The 20,798-nt window shown below is 51.5% G+C and overlaps 1 protein-coding gene across 3 annotated transcripts in view; it reads left to right on the top strand.

Moving 5' to 3' along the window:
• The window catches only part of MECR (mitochondrial trans-2-enoyl-CoA reductase), a 34,130-nt gene extending 13,464 nt beyond the window's left edge, over positions 1-20,666 (top strand). For 2 of the 3 annotated variants that reach the window (XM_082616125.1, XM_082616126.1), the window contains exons 3-10: positions 299-430; positions 6,719-6,862; positions 9,510-9,612; positions 10,648-10,750; positions 11,725-11,798; positions 13,878-13,938; positions 14,103-14,175; positions 15,617-20,666. In XM_082616125.1, the coding sequence (XP_082472251.1) occupies positions 299-430; positions 6,719-6,862; positions 9,510-9,612; positions 10,648-10,750; positions 11,725-11,798; positions 13,878-13,938; positions 14,103-14,175; positions 15,617-15,774 (848 nt within the window). In that variant the 3' untranslated portion in view covers positions 15,775-20,666. The remainder of the gene's footprint in view (positions 1-298; positions 431-6,718; positions 6,863-9,509; positions 9,613-10,647; positions 10,751-11,724; positions 11,799-13,877; positions 13,939-14,102; positions 14,176-15,616) is intronic. The other variant, XR_014293574.1, reaches the window with a different exon arrangement.
• Positions 20,667-20,798: the final 132 nt, after the last annotated feature.

Below are 20,798 nucleotides of genomic sequence, written 5' to 3'. Positions count from 1 at the left end.
CCCTGGAATGTGAGGCTTTTTGAGTTAGGAAGGTTGCAGCGGGGAGCAAACCAACCCTTGTGAAGTGTGCGATATGCTGGGCTCATTTCCTACATTATCTAATCTTCCTAATAACCATGAAGCTGAGGAGTATTATCCCCCTTTACAGATGAAGGAGCTCGGGCTCAGAGAGGTTGGTTAGTTACACAGCTGATCAGAGGCAGAGGCCAGAACAGGCTGAGGTCTGTCTGACTCCACAGTCCCTGCTCTTTCACTGCCCAAGCTTCACTAGATGATGCTCTGTGCTCTTCTCTCTTAGGAAATTATGGCCTCCTTCCCAAGCTGCCTGCTGTTGGAGGGAATGAAGGTGTTGGACAGGTCGTAGCAGTGGGCAGCAGTGCGACCAGGGTGAAGCCAGGAGACTGGGTGATTCCAGCGAATGCTGGTTTGGGTGAGTTTCTCCAGGTGTCTGCAGCTTTTTGTTGTTGCAGATCCTATTTCACCCGCGTGGTACACGTCCGTTCGTTGTCGCTGTAAGTAAGCAGCACAGGGTTTATTATTAAGTCCGTATACCCACCTCCAGTGGGGATGGAAGCTGCACCAGGAGAGCGGCAGTTCTGTTTCCTTTGCTCAGGAGGTGATACACCTGCTCTCATCACTGTGGGCGCATGTTGATCGGAGCTATGAGTCTCTGAATCCCTACATCCCTAGGGAATGTAGGGTGCAATGGGGAATCAAATAAGACAGCCCCTTCCCTCCAGGAGGTTAAAATCTAATTGAAGAAATCTCCAAACCAGCAACCTCCATAAAGGGAGTGCTGCAGGTTCACAGGAAGCAGAGGGCACTTCTGGTGACTCTGGGTGAGAGAGACACAGTCTTAAGGAAGGATCAGGGCTTCATGGAGGAGGCTTCATTGGAAGGGACGTTTGGTGGATGAATTTTGGTAGGTAGAGGCGCGCCCCAAATTGTGGCATTTAGAGGAAACAAAATGAGCAAAGACACAAGGGTGAGTTTGGGAAATGGAGGAGAACCCCGTGTAGCCACAGCAGAGGATGAGCATGTGAGAGAGGACTGCAGAAGTGAAGGGGAGGTTACAGAGCAGGTGGGGCCGCCTGGGGAAGGCCCTGCGAAAGCCATGCTGAGAGTTAGGGTTTTCTGTGACATGTGGTAAAGAGTCTTTGGTGAGATTTGTGTTTTCGTACTTGGTCGTTTTTGAGGCACAAACATTATACAGATGGATCCTGACAGGAGCCACAAGAGGGAAGCAGGGCTGACATCCACCCCATTGGACATACGAGAAACTGAAACCTAAGAAGAAGCACTTGTCCAAATGCAAACAGCTAACTGAAAGGAGAGCCCCTTGGACTCTTGTCTCCTCCGTTTTTCCCGCTACACTCCAATGGGAGGACCCTTTGGGTTATAACTTGCAGAGAGTCAACTCAAACTTGTTTTACCAGAAAAGAAGTTAATTGGTTTGTGGAACTGGGAAGTGCAAGAGATGGAGGGCTTCAGGCACAGCTGGATCCAGAAACACCAATGCTATGAGGCCTCTTTCTCTTATTCTCATTAGCTCTCCAATGGGATCTCCCCACACAGAGATATAGGAATAGCAACAAATATTGACCACTCCCTTTGTACCAGGCACTGTTGTAAGCACTTTACCTATATTTACTCAGTCATTCCCACAAAATGATGTAGATACTGTTATCATTCCCATTATGCAGATGAGACTACAGTAAATGTAAAGGATTAAGCAATTTGCCCAAGGTCACCCAGCCAATAAGTGGTGGAGGTAAGATTCAGACCCACTCTGATATATACCTTTCATAGATGGCCACCAGCAGCCTGAGGTTTACATCATCCTGAGAGCAAACAAAGAAGCATGTCCTCCACAATGTGTCCAATACAACCATATCCATCCCCCAGAAGGGCTCTGACCAGCCCTGTCTGGATCCTTGCCCATCCATGAACCTATCACTAGAGGGTGGGCTTAGGCCACTCCAATTGCCCTGGTTGAGTCTCTTGCCAACCTCTGTGGTATAGAGAGTGAGGCCTTGTGGTCGACAGCCCCAGAGGTTAGGCAGGAGCAGTTCTAGAAAGGAAAATGTACCAGGCAAGAGAAGACAGCACCAGGAGTCTACCAGAAGTTCTTTCCTTCTCTGAGATCAGGGAAGTGCCAAGAACAGCCCCACCCTCTCCGAAAGTCCCCTGGCAGTGAAAGAGCACAGCCAGGTGAGCAAATTGAGATCTGTAAGGATTCACTGGATACTGACTGGTGCTTCGGGCCAGCCCCCGTGCAGAGTGAAGGGCACACAACGTGGGTCAGACACAGGCTCTGCCCTCAAAGTGCTCTTGGCTGGGGGTGGGGAAAAGAGCACTTCATACAGTGCAGTGTAATGAGTGGCGTAATCACAGGACGAACACGAAGGCAAGAGTCCTCTATCTTGGGAAGCATTAGGAAAGGCTTCTCAGAGAAGTGATGCTTGAACTGGGTCTGGAAGGCAGTAGAAGTACAGCCAGGGGAGGAAGGGCCTCCCAGGCAGGGCATGCGGCATGGGCAAAGGTGTGGTGATGGGAGAAGGCAGGGCATCATCAGCACGGCAGGTAGCTCAGGATGGCCGGGTCACGGGTGGATAGGAACAAGTGAGATGAGGCTGGAGGGGTCGGCTGGGGCCTGGACGTGGAGGGCTCGCATCCCCAGTCACTGGGGGCCTGATGAAGAGTGGACACGAGGAATGATTGGATCAGACTTGTGCAGCGCAGAGAATGCTCTGGAAGGGCAGAGGGTGGAGGCGGGAAGCCAGTGAGGAGGTGGCTGAGCAATGCACGCTTCAGACGATGAGGGCCTGGGCAAGTAGTACTGTAGGACTGGAGAGACGGGGTGGGCCGGGAAGCTTGGTGAGATTGGAGAGGATAAAGGACGCGTCCCGGGTGTGTGCGTAATTGCACGTGTGTGGGGGTTCATAGCCAGGGCAGGGATTTCTCCCCGGAGGAAAGGTGATTCTTTTAAACCAGGCGCCAGTCGGAGACGATGGGGATGAGGATTTTATCATTGTCAGGATGCTAATTAACTCAGTTTATTCAGTAAACATTTTGTGAGCATCTGAGAGTGCCAGGCTCTAACATACAGCAGTGAACAGGCATGGTCTTTCTTCTAGTGAAGACTGCCGTTTAGTAGAGTAGCAGTCATTCAAGAGAGAAGTCCTCAACTGGCCAGATCTTGGGCATTTTTCATGCACTGAGCTACTCAGCTGTTGCTGTGCCTGTAGCCAGCGTTTTCCCACATGCAACCAATCCCAAGGGAGACAGAGCCAGCTGATGTGGGAACGGGCTTTCTCGTTGGAAACACTCAAAGCCCCCTGAGGCAGCGTGGGGCATAGCAAGCACTAGCCTGGGAATGAGATACAGGCTCTCCTTCCACCACCACCACCCCACCACCCCGTGACCTTGTTTAAATCACAACTGCTTTGAGCCTCAGTTTCCTCATCTCTAAAATGGAGCTAATAGTCGTTGCCTTGTCTGTCTCAACTGAGGGAATACATACAATGATCTTCGCAAACACTAAATTTGCGGCAAACTTTTTTCTTAAAGGGCGAATTAGTAAATGTTTTAGGCTTTGCAGGCCATTCCACTTGTACTCAACCTTGCCAATGTAAATAGCCATAAATAATACATAAAAAGTGGGCTCTGTTCCAATGAAGCTTTATTTACAAAAACAGGTGGTGAGCCAAGTTTGGCCCATGGGCCACAGGTTAGGGACCACTGCGTTAGATGACAGAGATGGCTACGGGTCAGGTGCACGTGAGTGTGGGATGGGAGTCCTCAGAACTCGGGCCTGGGAATTCGGATCAGAAAAGGAGACCAAGGGATGCTCCACACCTACTGTGTACCAGGCACAGTGACAGGCTGTACAGTGTCATCACTTAATCTTCACACTACAGTGGGAGTGTTATTCTCCGTATTTCATAGATTAGAAACACTGCAACTCAAAAAGGGTGAAGTGACCATTCAAAGTCAGCACAACTAGTGAGTGGCAGAGCCAGGGCTTTTAAGCAGGTCCCTCCAACTCCAAAGCCTAAGGGTTTCTACTTTAAAGCCCTGGAGGCTGACGTGGGTGCTGCCCCCATCCCATCCCACCCAGGTTCTCTTAAGAGGATTAGGGACTGCCAAGCCCCAGAAATCCGTGTCAAGGGTTGGATTTCCATTGTCCTGCCACTAAAGGGAAGTAGAAAACACCTTTGATTTCACGCACAGAAAGCCATTCACTAAGCATCTGGCACAGAGTAGAGTACAGTAAACGTTGACTAAGATGAATGAGGGTGATAGTTATGAAGATGACGCTGAAGATCTGCAAACCAGGCTGCACGAAGCCCAGAGACAGACAAGGCACCTCCTGGACTCCAAAGCAGTCCTTCAGTTTTTCAACCTCTTGTTTTCTCAGCCAGAAATCTACTCTGGGATTGACACAGCCTTTAATAAAGAGTGTTCCTGCCTCCTATCACCAGTTCCTGGCCCCTAAAGCCCACCTTGGCTCTCCCCTCCTGCAACACAGTTAGCGGTCTAGGCTGGCCCCTGCTCCCCACACTGGACCACGTACAGCCAGGGGACTGTCAAAACCTCAGCCACTGGGTCATGAGTCACACTCGAAAGCTTTGGAAGGGTAGGCCGAGGGCCCCTGAGACATCACAGCCACCAGACGCCAAGCCAACAAGGCTCCAAGTCGTTTCCCTGAGGTGACTTAGCAAGTGCGCGGCAAGCCAGGGCTTGAATCTGCATCTGTCTGACTCTCTGCTTTATACAGGATCCCGCCTGCACAGGTGAGGAGGACCTGTCACCCAATGCTCATCAAATCCTGTTGATTCTATCTTCAAAACATAATTCGAATCCATCTACTTTTCCTCATCCCCACTGCCAAAGTCTAGGCACCTGTCACCTCGTATCTGGGCCCCTCCAGAAGCCCCCTGATCGGCCTCCCTGTTCCCACTCTGCCCACCCCTCCACTCCCCTGCCACAGTCTTTTCCATGCAGCAACGAAGTGATCTTAAAGCATAAATCCAATCACCTCAGACTTCTCTAAAATTAGAAGCTTCCTGGAAGCTTCCTGGGACTTCCCTGCCAGGCCAGTGGTTAAGACTCTGCGCTTCCACTGCAGGGAGCACAGGTTCGATCCCTGGTCGGGGGATTAAGATCCCGCATGCTGTGCAGTGTGGCTCCATAATAAATAAATAAATAAATAAATAAGAAAATTAAAGCTTCCTATTCACTAAAATAAAATCCGTTCTTTATGCCATGACCCTGAGCCCTTATGTTTTTCAGACTGCAGGCTGTGACCCATTAGCGAAATCAATCCAGTGGGTTGCAAACAGAATTTTTCTTTTGTTAAAGTTGGTCAGAATAGAATAGAAAATAACAGTACATCCCATAGAGTAGGGTAAGTATTGTTCCGTGAAACTTCGGTTTCTGTTATGAATCTGTGTATGTGTACACGTATTTACGTATGTACATGTACTGAGTTAGACTGTAACACACGGTTACTGTGAGTCAAGATCATGAAAGCCTGTATGACGTCCGTCCAGCCTGTGCCAAGTCAGCCATGTCTCCAGCCACTCTTCCCACCATTCTCTCCCCTCCAGTGTGCATTCTTCCTGCTCCATTCCTATGTCTGTCCTGCCTCAGAGTCTCTGCACATGCTTCTTCCTCCACTGGAATGTTCTTTGTGGATTCTGAGAGGCTGCATCTCTATCCTTCAACTCTTAGCCTGTCGCCTCCTCAGAGGAGCTGTCCCTGACTCCCATCTAAGGCAATTCTCTCCTCTCTCTCCCTCTCTCTCTCTCTCTCTCTCTCCCCCCCTCCCTCCCTCCCCTCCCTCCCTCTCTCTCTCTCTCTCTCTGTATAACTTAGAATTCTTGTACTTGCTTGTTCGTGTCTCACCTGTTCTGCTCCACTGGAGTGAGCGCACTGCGAACGTAAGGACTCTGTCGTTGTTGGAGGGGCCTGGCTCACAGCCGGTGCCGGATGAGTATCTGCAGGCGGAAGGGGGCAGCCCGGGGAGCTGGGCGACGGGGCAAGCCACAGCCTCAGTTCCTGCCCTGTTGAGTGAGGACTTTAAATTGCACATTTTATTATTCTTTTGTCTAGAACTGGAATGTGGTCTGGGGGTTAATGAGCATTTTTTTCCACTTTACAGGATTGTTTCACTTTCCATATCTCATTTGATCTGTGCAGCAGTTCTTCGGGGAGGCCAGTCAAGGCTCTTCTTGCCAGTGTCATCTACATATTAGAATAAGCAAATCTCAGTGACTTAGTGCTGTGCTCAGACTAGCAGACCAGCCAAGCCAGGTCCCACACCTCGGCCTTTGACTTTGGCTTTCATGCTTTTTTCCATAATACCACCAAGTCACCCTGCCTTAGGTGAGAATGAGGGAAAACGGGGCTTTTCTCAACTTCTCTTGCCCTGGTAATGATGTTGCTGTCTCGCCCTCAGAGTCCAGTAGTTTGAGATCCTCAGCCACCTGCTGTGTGACACTAGCTAAATCTACTGGTAACTGATGTGGGAATAGCACAGTCTCCATAACGTAATTATCATGAGGACTCAGACATTCAAAAAGGCTTTGGGATTTTCCTTTTTCTCCAAGTATTACTGAAGTCCGCTGGCCTCGATGCCCGTCCACTGAGGAGGGGGAGTGGGGTTGGGCATGCAGGGGGTCCTTCCTTACTCCCCTGGCCTCCTCCCACCTAGGAACCTGGCGGACCGAGGCTGTGTTCAGCGAGGAAGCGCTCATCTCCGTTCCGAGCGACATCGCTCTTCAGAGCGCCGCCACCCTGGGGGTCAACCCCTGTACGGCCTACCGGATGCTGATGGACTTTGAGCAGCTGCGGCCAGGTAGGAACCGCAGTGGGCGGGCAGGCCGGGCACTCCTGACTGGGGTGTGACCCCTGTCGCGACCCTGAGGCCTGGGAACTTACGTGCGAGGAAGACGGCCCCAACCTGGGTGGTGGTGTTGCTTTACGTGGAAAGATGTTAGCTTGGATCCTGGAAAACATGCTGAAACCTCATGAGGAGTACACCCTAGAAAACCGCTGAAGGGTCACATTCCCTAGAGCTTGGGCTGGAATTCTGTCATTCAGCGAAATCGTATGGAGCTGTGCTGAGCTCTGGGGCTACAAAGCCAGACAACATAGACACAGTCCCTGTGTTTTCAATAAAATGCTGGACTTAGTCTTTCCGCTCAGCGCTGCCAGAGCACTTTCCAGGCCACATACGTGCCTTTCCATGCATTGCCCCGTCACATGCACTGGACGTCAGAGCGGTGCAGTGAGGTCCACAGCACGGGTCTGAACCCCAGCTTCGCCTCACTAACTGGGAACTGACCTCTCAGATCATCGGACTTTTCATCCGTAAAATGGAGAGTAAGGGGTTCTGAGGGCTCAGTGAAACATGCCGTGTGACACTTAGCACAGGGCCTGGCATGCAGCACAGAATGATAACATGCTGTTATCATTCTCCCTTTTTATAAAGGAGGAAACTGAGGTCCAGAGAGGTAAATTATTTGCATGAGATCACGCAGCAAGGAAATGACAAAGCCAGGTGTTTGATTCCAGGTTCCCCTGAAAGCAGAGCCTAAGAAAAGAACTGGGGGCCGACAGTTCGCTGGGGAGGTGACCCCAGGAAGCAGGAGTGAGGGACTGGGGACAGGGACAGGGAAGGAGGAAGAGCCAGCGAAAGCTGATTCCTGCCGTGGGCAACCGGGGCCCAGTCCTGCTGGGGACCCTCCACAGGCCCTCACAGAACCCTCCTCAGAACTAACCTCCAAGTGACAGGAGGCTGGGCCAGTTACCCACCAACTCCCGTCCCCCGTGGTTGGAGGGTTACCCCACACACCACGCATATCCGGGAGCTGGCAGGGGCCCTAGGGATCACCCAGTCCAGCTCTGTCATGCCGACGAGGAAACTGAGGTGAAGAGATGCCGGAGTGTGATCACCTTCGGTGGCAGCTCTGCGTAAGTCTGACTGAAAACCAGTCCCAGCTTCCTGCAGAGACAAATGCCGGTTCTCCCAGCTGTGGCAGAGCAGCCCTAGGTCTCTTTAAGTGCAGAAAGCCAGCAGGTGTGATCAGGGACCTTTGCTCAAGTCCCAGGGCAGCAGATGTTTTGGTCGCCTGCATCCTCTCCCCTCAGACCCCCTCTGATTTGGGCTGCAGCTGTGGTCGTCACATCAGGCTATTCTGACACCACCCACCTCAAGTGCCCATGGTGTATCTCTCCACTTTCCTGCCCCAGGGCTGGTGTGAAACGTGTGATTTTGACCCAGAGTAAGAATTACGCTTTAAATTGTCACCCAGTATATAGACGTATATGAATATATATGTAATGAAAACCAAAGTTTCATGGAATAATATTTACCCTCACTATGTGTGATGCACTCCACTATTTTTTTATTCTATTTTCCTTGATTTTAACTTTAAAAACAAAAAAAAAGCTTGCAACCCACTAGGTTGGTTTCATAACCCACTGATGGGTGATGATCTGCAGGCTGATCCTAGGTAAGGAGGATGGGCCTTCTTCCAGAAAGTCCTCTGTCTCTAGCACGAGATCCCTGCTGCCTCTCAAAACCCAGATAGCATTTCAGGGTAACAGAGCCCCTTCCCGGACACAACAGCACTGGGCTCGAGTGAGGAGCCCCCCAGTGGGTGCTTCTAGGACTCCTGTTTTATGGGGCAGAAACTGAGGTTCAAAGAGGTCAGGACTCATCCCGCCCCGTTCACTTTCCGTTACAGTCAGTGGAGAAGCTGGGACTCACACCCCAGTATGTCTCGTTCCAGAGCCCATGCTTTTCCCAGCATGGCCCGTGGCCTCCCCCGTTGGCTAAGTCCAAAGTTAGGCCTCGGCTTTGACCACAGACTATCTGGAGGTCCCTGTTTCAGGGGCTGCCAGTTTCTCCAGTGCAGTTCTAATCCCATTTTGAGGCAGTGCATCTTCCCCTCAAGAAGCCGCAGCCTGTTGATAGAAATGGACTGAGATAACAACCAAGGATAAGTCTGGGCTGACCGTGACCATTAACAGAGACGGCCGCAGGGTGCTGTGGGAGTGCACGGGGGAAGAATCTGGGAAGGCTTCATGTAGGAAGCCACACTCGAGCTGTCCTTCGAAGGATATATAGGATTTGAAAACGAAGGGAGAATGAAAGAGGAAAACATTGCAAGCCAAAGAAATAACCTAAGCAGAGACTTGAGGGCGTAAAAATTGGGAGGAGGATGAAGGATGCAAAATCATTCACGCAGCAGGGTCTAAGTTGCATCCAGTGTGAACTCTTGAGTTGCTGAATCCTGGCAGGCTTCATGGGTGTTGTAGAGGTTTGCGGGGCACGGGAGAAGAGTGAGCAACAGTCCAAGGACTGAGAAGGCTCAGCAGCCAGGTCCTGGGTCCTTTCAGAGTCTGAGGACTCCACCTCTGGCCCTATAATAGTATCCTAGGCTGGAAGCCCTTGACCTATTACAGGTCTCAACTTGAGTCTCTTCCTGGCTCCACAGGGGATTCTGTCATCCAGAATGCATCCAACAGTGGAGTGGGTCAAGCAGTCATCCAGATCGCCGCAGCCCTTGGCCTGAGGACCATCAACGTGGTCCGAGACAGGTGCGTGGGCAGGCCTGGTCCTAGCACACCACTTGGGCCTTTCTGCCTGGCACCCGCGGATGCCCATGTTTCCACCAGGTGGCGCCCTTGCATAAGCGGTCTTCCTTTCCTGCGGGCAGGAGCTGGCTTATAGCTGAGTCAGCCACCAGCACTGAAGTCCAGTGGCTTTTGGCTATAGGATGAATGAATCTGAAATGTAAAGGGAGGGCAGGAAGGAGAAGGCCCTTAGTGAACAGCTAAGAGTTTCTGAGGCTTGTGATAAACCTCATGTTTTTAAAACCACAGTTCACATTTGGGAATATTTTAAGCTGTGTTATTCTTTCTTTGAACCAACTAACCCAGAGCCCTTGTTTCCCTTGCATTTGTGTGATACTTTGAAGTGCACTAAATACAGATGTAAAGGAGATGGGGCAGGTTTGTCATCAGAGAGAGGAAGCCACTTGCTCAGGAAGACACAGCAAACCAATGACAAACTTAGTTTCCCAATTTGTTCTCTCTCCATCATATCATCCAACTTCCTTAAGCCTCACCATCCACGCACTTGGTTGTGTCTCTTCAGGGAAGCCCAGCCTTGGCAGGAGAACTGATACTCGCTTCAGTTCCCCATCCCCTCAGTTGTGCTAACAAAAAAAATGTTCTGTTTGCCTTGGTAAAGAGGCTCAGAGCCACTCCTGGACCGGAGTGTGTTTGCACAACACTCTGAAAAGCCCCTTGAAAAGAGGGGAAAAGGAAGCAGAGTTTGTCGTTTCAGTAGAAGAAATCAGGAAGTGAAATGACTCCTCCCTGAGCCCAGATGGTTTCTAGCGTCCTTGAGCCGACAGGAGCAGTAGAAACCACCCAGTGCGCTCTCATGCCAGTGAGGAAACTGAGGCCAGGAGATGCTTGCATGTGATGGGAGACTGGTGGCCAGGCCCAGCTTAGCTTCCCACAAAGAGAAACTCTGGTTCTCACAGCTGTGGCAGAGGGGTCCTGGGAGCCTTCCGTGGAGAAAGTGAGCAGATATGACGAGGCCCTTGGATTGTGTTTGGTTTCCAGACCTGACATCCAGAAGCTGACCGACAGACTGAAGAATCTGGGGGCCCATCATGTTGTCACAGAAGAGGAACTAAGAAAGCATGAGATGAAAAACTTCTTTAAGGTATCAGTGATGAGGGACATTGCACCTCCATTCCAGGCCCAACTCCCTGAAGAAAGAAATTCACTTGAATTAGAAAAGCTGGCACTGGCCCCATTGTCTCCAAAATCCTCCCTTTGTCTCTTTTCCTGGAAGGATAAAGCCCATTCCCTCAGCCAGGGGAAAGCATGGATTAAGTGCCCAGGGCTGTGAGGGGGCAGGAGAGACAGACAAGGTTTAGGAAACCCTGTGTGATTGGTAGTTTTGAATGTTAGTGGTGGACTACATCAGCCCACACAGCCGAAGTGAATCTCAGAGCTGGGAGAGAGCTGAGGAAACGGAGGTACAGGAGGGAAGAGAAAGAAAAGGAGTTACATTTCCAAGGCATCTGCCTTATATTTTATCTGATAATCCCCACAAAAGCTCTACAAAGTAGGTGCTATCTATTTTATAGGTGAGAAAACGAAGACTTGGAAAAAAAGAAAGGACTTTACTGAGACCACACAGTCATAAGTGGTGGAGTTGGGCTGGTCCCAGGCCTCTCTGAATTCAAAGCCCCTTAACCCTGCCCAGCACACCTAGTAAGTGACCGAACCACATCTCAGCCTCTTATCACTGAACCCTGGAGGGACCGGACACACACTTACTTTAGAACACACGCCTCTTGAGAACATTTCTAAAGCAGTAGGTCAGCACATCTAATATAAACTGAGTTGTAAGTGCTGAGAAGAGGGGGAAATGAAGTCCGTCAAAACAGAACATAGGTGCCCTTTGTCTGTTCTTTCCCAGAGGAGGTGAGTTTTGAACAAAATCCTACAACATAACAGGATTAAGCTGGTAAAGAAAAGGCCCTTCCCAGAGGGAGTTGGAAGGCATGACTGTCCCACTTTCTTCGCTCCTTCCTGACACAGCCCTTGGGCCAGGGAAGTGCTGTTTAGCAAGCTTCAAGCCCCACCACAGGGGGTTAGCTCGCTCACTGCAGGTCCCTTCTTTTCCAGGACGTGCCCCAGCCTCAGCTTGCTCTCAACTGTGTCGGCGGGAAAAGCTCCACGGAGCTGCTGCGGCACTTGGCGTAAGTCCCTCGGCCCCGTGGGTCCAGTGCACAAAGGCGCCCTCCCGGGATTTAGCCAGGAGGGCCACCGAGCGACCAAGTCCCAGTAGCCAGTGCAGGCCAAGGCCAGGTCAGCACGACCCTGAGTAGGAAGATGGGACCCACGTCACGTCCTAGTTACCTGGGCCCTCCCTTTCTCAGCCTCCTCCTTTACAGATGACCATCTGGCTCTGTTCTCCTAGGGACCCCAGAAGTAGACTCCTGGGCGCTCTGTGATAGGGGAACGGGTAAGGATTCATAACCTAGGGGCATCTGAAAAAAGTCACTTAGTCCTAGCTTATTAGCTTTTAAATTTTTTATTAGCTTTTAAAAATAGATTCTAATTTTAAAGGTAACATCATGCTGTTACAAAACATCTTGAAAGCATGTAAAAGTACAAAGGAAAAATTAAGCACAAAGCTTACCTACCATCCCACCACAGAGGGGGATGACGTGTTGACAGTGTTGACAGTGCATGTCCTTTCCTTCTTTTTTTCCTTTAATATAATCTTCTCGAATTGAAGGGCGCCTGAAAGGACACTTCCCAACTAGAGCACCAACATTTGTTAACTCATATTTGCTAGCACTCAGTAGCCACAGGGTACCTAGATGGCTGAGACACTGAGGGAACCCTCTAGAACTCAGGCTGGATGGGAATTTGGGTCATGTGACCAGAGAGCTGTAGTCACAATCACAGAGTGTTTACCACGCACCAGACTGTGCAGAGTGCATGATGTACCCCTTCCACAATCGCCTAGGTGAGGGGTACTGCTCCCATCCCCGTCCAGATGAGGCCCAGAGAGGGTAGTCAGCTTGCCCGAGTTGCTGTGGCTCCGAGCATACCTCTTCAGCCCTACTCTGGGCAGCCTCCGAGGCCAACTGCCATCCCCATGTGGCTTGTGCTTACTAGCTGTGGACCTATGAAAAGTTAAGCAATATGTGAAAAATGATCCAGGTCTCAGTCCCTTCATCAGTAAAATGGGGGGATATAAACCCTTTCTGCCTCAGAAGGTGAGTCCAAGGGGCTCTGAGGTCTGTACACAGCACTCTACAAATGAGAGGTGGGCCCCAGTTTTCTCATCTGTGAAATAGGAGTCATAAAAGTCCTCCCTTGGGGTTACTGTGAGGATTCACTGGCCAGCACATGTGAAGTGCTCAGACCTGTTCCTGGCACATAGTAAACACCCAGTATACGGTAGCCATTCTGATTAGATCAAGTGTAATGCGGGTCCACAGAGGGAGGGCTCGCCCCCCACCATGCAGGAGCTACTTTCCAGAGCAGGTGGCAGTTGAAGGGAACTTAAGACCAGACTGGCCCCCGGCCTCAGGCACAGAGAGTTACCTGCCTCTCTCAGCAGCTTCTTCCATCCTGGAGTTCACAGAGCCTCCCTCGTGTTGTCCTAAAATGGATCAACAAACTCCTAAAAGAACCAGGGGAGTGGGGAGGGGAGCACAGGTTAAGTCAGGCATGTGAAGTCCTAGCTTACCTTTTAAAACTTATATGAGCCCCTCTCCTGTTTGACCGCTGGGGCGGGTTTGGGTGTCAGACAGCAGGTCCTGACAATTGCCATTGTCCTCTGCACTGTCCACACCGTTCCTTAGCCGCGTCGTCTCGCTGGAGCGTGTACAGGAGAGGCAGTGTGGCCCGCTGTGGACATGTTGCCCAGCGTCATACACTGACAGTGTAGAGCCTGGCCCGATCTACTTCCGGTTCCACTCACGACTCGGGCTGTGAGCTTTGCTCAGCAGAGTATTCTTCTCTGCAGCTCTTCCGCAAAGCCTGACTGGGAGCTTAACTCTGGGCTCCCAACCCTGGCTAGACATCGAGGTCGTCTGCAGGGGGTGTTTGCTTGCTTGTTTGTTTTCTGTCGTTTTTAGTACAGAGCTTTGCTTCCCAATTCATTAGGTCTGGGTTGGGCCTAGGGACCTGTATTTTTGAACCCTTCCCAGGGATTCTGAGAACGAGGTTTAGGAACCAGGGTTGGAATAGATGCATTGTAACTGGTTCAAGAAGGCCTCTGTCTCTCCCTGCGACCACTGTCTTCTCTCTGGACCCTTCAGGCCTGGAGGAACCATGGTGACCTATGGGGGGATGGCCAAGCAGCCTGTCGTCGCCTCTGTGGTAAGCTGGTGGGGCAGGGTGGGGGAGTGCCTGGAGACAGGGGCCTGGACACCACCGTTGTCTAAACTCAGGCAGTGCCCCCCGCCCCTGGGGGAATCCATACCTTAAGCATTGCCTGCAGTTCTTGCCCTCAGAGCCCCAGTATGTCCTTCCTGTGTCCACAGAGCCTGCTCATTTTTAAGGATCTCAAACTTCGGGGCTTTTGGTTATCCCAGTGGAAGAAGGACCACAGTCCAGGTAAGTGGATGATGGCCCCATTACCAAGGGTCACATGAGGGCAGTGCCTACTGCAGAAGTGACCAGCCACTCTGAGCCCTGGAGAGGTGATTGGACCCCCAGGCCCACAACAGGATAAAGGAAAACAGTCTCTGAATACAGCTACAGTCAGCAAATAGTTATTGGACTAAAGTGGGCTAGTCCTTGGGGCACCATATTGAACAAGGCACCCCCTGCCGCCCTCCTGAGGAGCTGACGGGGGGGAAGACTGTCATGGAAGACAGCCAAGGAAAGAGAACAGACTCTGGAACCGGCCTGCCCAGGCCCAAATCCTGCTTCCACCATTACTGGCTATGGGTTTCTGCTGAGCGAGCTGCGGGACATTGGGCAAGTTACTTAACCTCTGCCTCAGTTTAAATGTCATAATTGTTTAAACTACCGTCAGCTCTGTGTGACACAGGAGGAAACAGGGGCTCAGAGTAGTGAAGTAGCTTGCCCCAAGTCATCCCCACCTAAGGGGTGTGCAGCCAGGATGTGAACAGCCGGTCTCTCTGACTCCAGAACCTGAGCCAGCACGCTATTCTTCCTCTCCTGGAGGACTGGCTCCCCACATTGTGACCACCACCGACCCCAAGCTGGGCTGAGGAATGGCGTGGAGTTATCCCAGTGACGGGGAGGGAAGTGGTCGTCTGAAGGGGGTGTTCCAAGCAGAGAAAATAGCATGTGTTAAAGCCCAGTAGAGAGTGGGAAGCCGGACAGATAGGTTGTGGCCAGATTACGAAAGGCTTTATAATCCTCTTTAAGGAGCTCAGACTCGATCTTAAAGGGAAATGGGAAGCACTGAAGTGTTTTAAGCAGGGGATACGATTCGATTTGAATGTTGAATGAATTGATGTCTATGAAAAAGTACTTCTCAGCCAAGGCCTTCACTTCTCATCTTCCTCTACCATATTGGGTCCTTAGTGGGAGGCAAGCCTGGGAGGGGACGTTGGTGGCTTCTGCTGGTGCGGTTCTGAGGGAGCCTGGGCTCTCAGGGAAGGCTCTTTTCCCTGAGCAGAGCTCCTCTTTTCCACATCTGTTGGTGTGCCAGGCACCACCCACCCCCTCCCCATGCCTCTTCTGGCTTCTGCCCCTCTGAGTGATTCCGCCCTCCCACCATTCAGGACTTCCCGCTACACCCAGTCAGGTCCTGTGGGTCTGAGCCATCACAGCACCACTCTGCCTGCCCGTCAGCTCCTGGGGCTGCTCCCCGTGCTTCTTTCCCCACCCTGGCCCTCACTGTCCTGAGCACAGGCGGGCCCCAGGCCGCCTTCACAGTGGCCGCCGTGTCCCTGACCGAACCCAGGGCTCTCGAGGCTTCCCTGGAGCCCAGCACCAGCTCCTGCCAGCAGGGGAAGCCCGCGTGTCCCCTCACCGAGCCCTGCGGTTGCTCCCCCGTCTGACACCCTCCAACCTCCCACAGACCAGTTCAAGGAGCTGATCCTCACGCTGTGCGATCTCATCCACCGAGGCCAGCTCACGGCCCCTGCCTGCTCCGAGGTCCCACTGCAGGACTACCAGCGTGCCTTAGAAGCATCCATGCAGCCTTTCGTGTCTTCCAAGCAGATCCTCACCATGTGATGTGATAATCCCAGAGGAGCCGGAGCCAAGTGGGAGGGGAGACGGATCAGCAGGACTGGTTTCGGGCCCCCCAGTTGGGGCCCTCCGCCTTCCGCAGTCTGCTCCTCTCCCCACCGCCACTTCTGAGTCGGAGAATTGGGAGGCCAGCCAAGGCTTTCCCTGGGGCCAGCCCCCGGGTATCTAATAAAGTCCGAACTTGCTAAAAAAACAAACAAAAAAACCCAATAGAAGTCACCCCTAATAAGAAGGACCATCCCTTGCCAGCTCCCAGCACTAGAAGCCCCCCTTACCTACCCTCCACCTATCCTCCAGCCATCACTTCCTGACCGCCCTGACAGCAAAGCCTTGGCGGGGCTGGCAGGTACAAAAGCCGGTAAAACAGATCTCTGCCCTTCAAGCCCACAGAGGAGGATCTTCTGAAAAGGAAGGTTTGACTCATTCTCAGGTGGCCTTCGGCTCAATCTGGGACAGGGGGAGGATCAGCTCCACAGAGGAGTGAATGCCAGGCTGAGAAACCAAGGACATGGGGTCTCAGGTGCCTGGGCCATCCTCCCGGAACTTCCGTTCTAACTGGGGAGGTAGATGTTGCCCCGGTGGCTCTCAGCCTGAGCTCATTGTACTCCCAGGGGACCCTGGCTCTCATATTTGAGGGGGTGCTACTGGTGCCTGGTGAGTAGAGGCCAGTGATGCTGCTACAGCCTCCCACGGCGCACAGCACAGCCTCCCTCAGCAGGGGCTTATCCAGCCCAAACGTCCACAGTGCCGCTGTTGAGAAACCCCGCGTCAAGCCACTGGTCCCACGACAGTTACCATAGTGATGAGTGTGCAGAAGAAGACACGCGTGAGGTGCTGTGAGCGCCTAACCAAGATCCTGTCCTAGGCCTCCCTGAGGTGAAGCTTGAAAGTGAGCCCTGAGAAATGAGTAGCTTTATTCAGACAAAGAGAAGAGTTTGACACTATGTGAGTCTTTGGTGTTTGCTTCATGATCCACTCACTCAAAGCAAAGAACCAGAGGCTTTGGGGTGTCTCCCTCATCACCTGGCCCTCTGTCCCTGAGCTCTAGAGCCTCACTGCGGGGGGACTTACTGAGAGCCTAGCATGTGCCTGAGGCCAGGGCTGCCCGTGAGTGACGCGGGGCTGGCCCGCAAGTAGCTAAGCCTAGCGCACGGCATACTCATGAGGCCGCTGATACGGAGGTGTTCGGAGGGCCGTGGGGACACAGCAGCTCTGCCTGAGGGTTTAAGGAAGGCCTCCCAGAGGAAGTATGGTCACAGCCAATCTTAAGGCCCAGCAGGAGAAGGTGTACCAAGCAAAGCCAACAGCACTTGTGAGAGTCTGGCAGCCCTGGAGAGCCTAGCAGTCGGGGAACTGCCCACAGGTAAGTATAGCTGCTGCCTAGGACGTGGGGGGAGTATGAAGACTGAGATGGGAGCAGTGGGCAGCAGTCAGAGCAGGAAGGCTCAGGACTTGCCCCCAAGACATGGGGGAGGCACTGAGGGATTGTAGGCCGTGGAGTGATGTGGGAAACTGGCTCTGAAGGCTAGTTACATGCCAGCACATACCTGGGCCCCGGCATCATCCTCTTGTCTTCGGGAGCATCTTGTGTGTCCTCTGGAGAAAAGGACTCGGCTTCATCCTGGGGCTGGGAAAGGTCTACAGGTGCCCTCTGGGTAAGATTTGCCACCTTGTACACCTGGGCTCAGAATCAGCCGCAGCTCACCCAAGTCCCTCCCGTTCTGTATCCTCAAGATCAGTGGGATGGATGATTTGTGCAGTTGGTCAATGGGGGAAAGTGCAAAAAGTCTTGAGAGGGAGCGGGAGGCTGCCCAGAGCCTACAGGAGTGAAAGTTAGGATTAGGTTCTGCAGGGAGACTCCACAAGGTTGGGCTTACGGGATGCGATGAGCCTGCAGCCATGGAGAAGGATCGGGCCCCTGGTAGAGACTCATAGTGGGCAGACAGGTGGGAGGAAGGTTCATAACACCACATCACGGTTACAGACCTCGGGGGTGTGCAGAGTGTCCCGGGAATAGTACCTCTGGGGGTCTGGAGCTGATTTTTTTTTTTTTTTTTTTTTTTTTTGGCTGCTCCATTTGGCATGAGGGATGTTAGTTCCCCGACCAGGGATCGAAATCATGGCCCCTGCATTGGGGGCACGGAGTCTTAGCCACTGGACCGCCAGGGAAGTCCCTGGAGCTGGAGCTGATGTTGGGCTTTAAAGGATGATAGTATTTTCTCAGGCAGGGGAGGGAGACAAGCATTACAGACTAAGGGAGCAGGCTAAGTTATAGAGGCAGAACATTTATGTCAGAATCTTCTCGTTTTCCCCAAATGCCATTCTATTGCTAAGAATTAAAACTGATGACTCTTAGGCGGGCACATGGTGGGCTGGAATAAACAGTTTCCCTGCCTCCCTTGCAGCTGACAAGCTCTGGCACATGTGATGTAAGCAGAGGTGCTAGGTGTCCATTTCTTAGGAACCTCTTTAAAATATAGCTGGCACCCATCCTGTACCCTTTCCTTCCCCTTTCACCTTCCTCCTGGCTGGGATACAAACATGGAATTTGCACAGCCATCTTTGACCATGTTGAGAATGGGACAGCAACAAGATCAAAGGAGCCTGGGTCCCTGAGACCCAGAAACACTGACTGCCCACCTGAGGACTTGAGAAATAAGCTTCTGTGTTATTTAAGCCCCTAGTGTTTGGGCTTTCTCTGAACCTAATCATAAATGATACATATTCTATGATTTAATTTATATGGAAATCCTGTCAATCCATCTGAAGCTGAAAATTTCACAAAATCACAGTCTGAATTGTGGCAGTGTGTGATTCCCAGCTAAGGAATTTGGACTTCACCCTACTGGCAGTAGGGAACAAAAGATTTCTGAGCCAGAAGATCAGAACTGTGGTTCAGAAAAATCCCTCTGGCAGCAACCTGGGGGGACAATTTGGAGAAGGGAGGTGCTAAAGGAAGAGATAATCAGAAATTCCCAGATAAGTAAAGTCTCCCTAAATTTTGAAGACCAACATAGGGATTACCAACATTTAATGAGGCCAGAGGAAAGGAGCCTGAGGCAAAACAATGTCAAAAGGGAATCTGACTTAAGATGGATCATCGCTTCCCTACTTAACAAGTACAGGAGATTGTTTTTCATTTTCAGGCTGAATAATCTCTCTGTGGAGTTGGGACAGCTCTTCGGGCCCACTAAGTAAACAGTATACTTTTTAAGTGGCTGAAGGAGGAACTCTGGCTCCAGGAGACCAAAGGAGGACAATCAGGCATGACCTCCTAAACCAAAGCTTGGGTGCACCTGAAGCCCTGAGGTTTCATGACTGGCTCTCCCTGTTGTCTTCTGGAATCATCCACCCTTCAACTGCCTACAGCCACTGTCATAATATTGATGACTGTCTGGTGTCTTGGGACACCAATTAACCCTGCTTTCCTCAGGGAAAAAACCGATGCCCGGAAGAAAGAGGTTCTTGCATTAGCCTGTGTGCCAGGCATCTCTGCCCTGGTACCTGGAAGCTGTCAGCAGCTCCCGCCAGCCCCATGCTTATTGACAGGTACCATGCCCTGGGTAGGATGCTGGGCCCAGCTTGGGCAGCTGGAGGAAATGGTGGAAGAAGAGAAACTCAGTCCTGGCACAGCATCTGCCTGCATCTGAAGGCAGGAAGATCCTGGGAAGACAGAGGGCCCACCCGCAGGTGAGTTAGCACCCTCTGAGAGGGAAGAAAGCTTGCCCTATGTCCCTGACCCTTTACAGTGTACGGGCACTTCCACACGTACCTGCATTTGATTTTTACAACTTCCCTGTGTCATTGAGGTTTTAATATCCCCACTTTTCAGAAGAGGAAGATGCTGAGAGAGGAAGTGAGCTGCTCAAGGTCACATACCAGGAAGCAAGCTGGCACCAGAGGCCAGGTCCCCTGACCCTGTCTGGTCAGCATGCCAGTCAACCCCAGTTCCTCTGGCCCCACAGTTGGACTTTGAGCTCCCTCTTTTCTCAGGACTCCTTGATTTTGTTCAGTAATAATTGACATGTCACTCAGAATGGGTCCCTGAGTCTATGTCTCACGGGGAAGCATGAAAAAAAGCAGGAGGCCACTGAAGTAATCCAGGTGAGAACTCATTCACTTATTAATTCGGTAAATAGTTTGAACACCCGATATGTGAAAAGCACTGTCAGAAGTGCCAGGGATACAGCAGGAGCCAAACATCGTGGCCCATGATACCAGGAAGCTTACATTCTAGTGGAGGAGAAAGACAATGAACAACTGAATAAAAGGTAATTACAGAGTGTAGCAAGCGCTGTGAAAGAAAAAATAAAGTGATATCATAGTGATGGGGGGGTACTTGAGAGAAGGTGGGCAAGGAAGGTCTGGGTCCTGAATAAGAAGTCAGCCATGTTCCAGGCAGGGGGAGCAGCATGTTAAAGCCCTGATGTGTGAACAATATGACGAGGCCTGAACTGGCTTAGCTAAGTGGGAGTGAAGTGAATGGATTCGTGAATATTTAGAAGGAAGAATCAACAAGATAGAGTGAATGAGGTGCGTGAAGGTGGAACTTTGGCACCTTCCTGGAAGGAGGTGCCACTCCCTGAGTTAGCAAGCTCCAGAAGAGGAGCAGGTTTTGGAGACAGGTATATCGGTGGGCAGGGTTCTTTCCCATCTGTACGATAGGTTGAGCAGGTTATTTAACAACCAAGTTTAGCACTGGTTCTTCATAATACAGGTACTATGATCCTCACACTTTACAAAATACCAAACGGATCAGGACTGCAGCATAAAAATCAGTTCTAAAAGTAACAGAATAAACCATGGGAGGTTTTGTTTGTTTGACTACGCCCAGTTTTATTTGCAGCACGAGGGATCTTCCTTGCATCGTGGATTTATCTATCTATCTGCACCACATCTTAGCTGCGGCATGCGGGATCTTTAGTTGTGGCATGCAAACTCTTAGTTGCGGCATGCATGTGGGATCTAGTTCCCTGACCAGGGATTGAACCTGGGCCCCCTGCATTGGG

This window comes from Mesoplodon mirus, assembly GCF_964341445.2.
Source record: "Mesoplodon mirus genome assembly, chromosome: 3".
In the NCBI taxonomy this organism is placed as follows: Eukaryota; Metazoa; Chordata; class Mammalia; order Artiodactyla; family Ziphiidae; genus Mesoplodon; species Mesoplodon mirus.
Note: the sequence above shows the minus strand (reverse complement) of the source record. Positions and strands in the feature narration are given on the sequence as shown.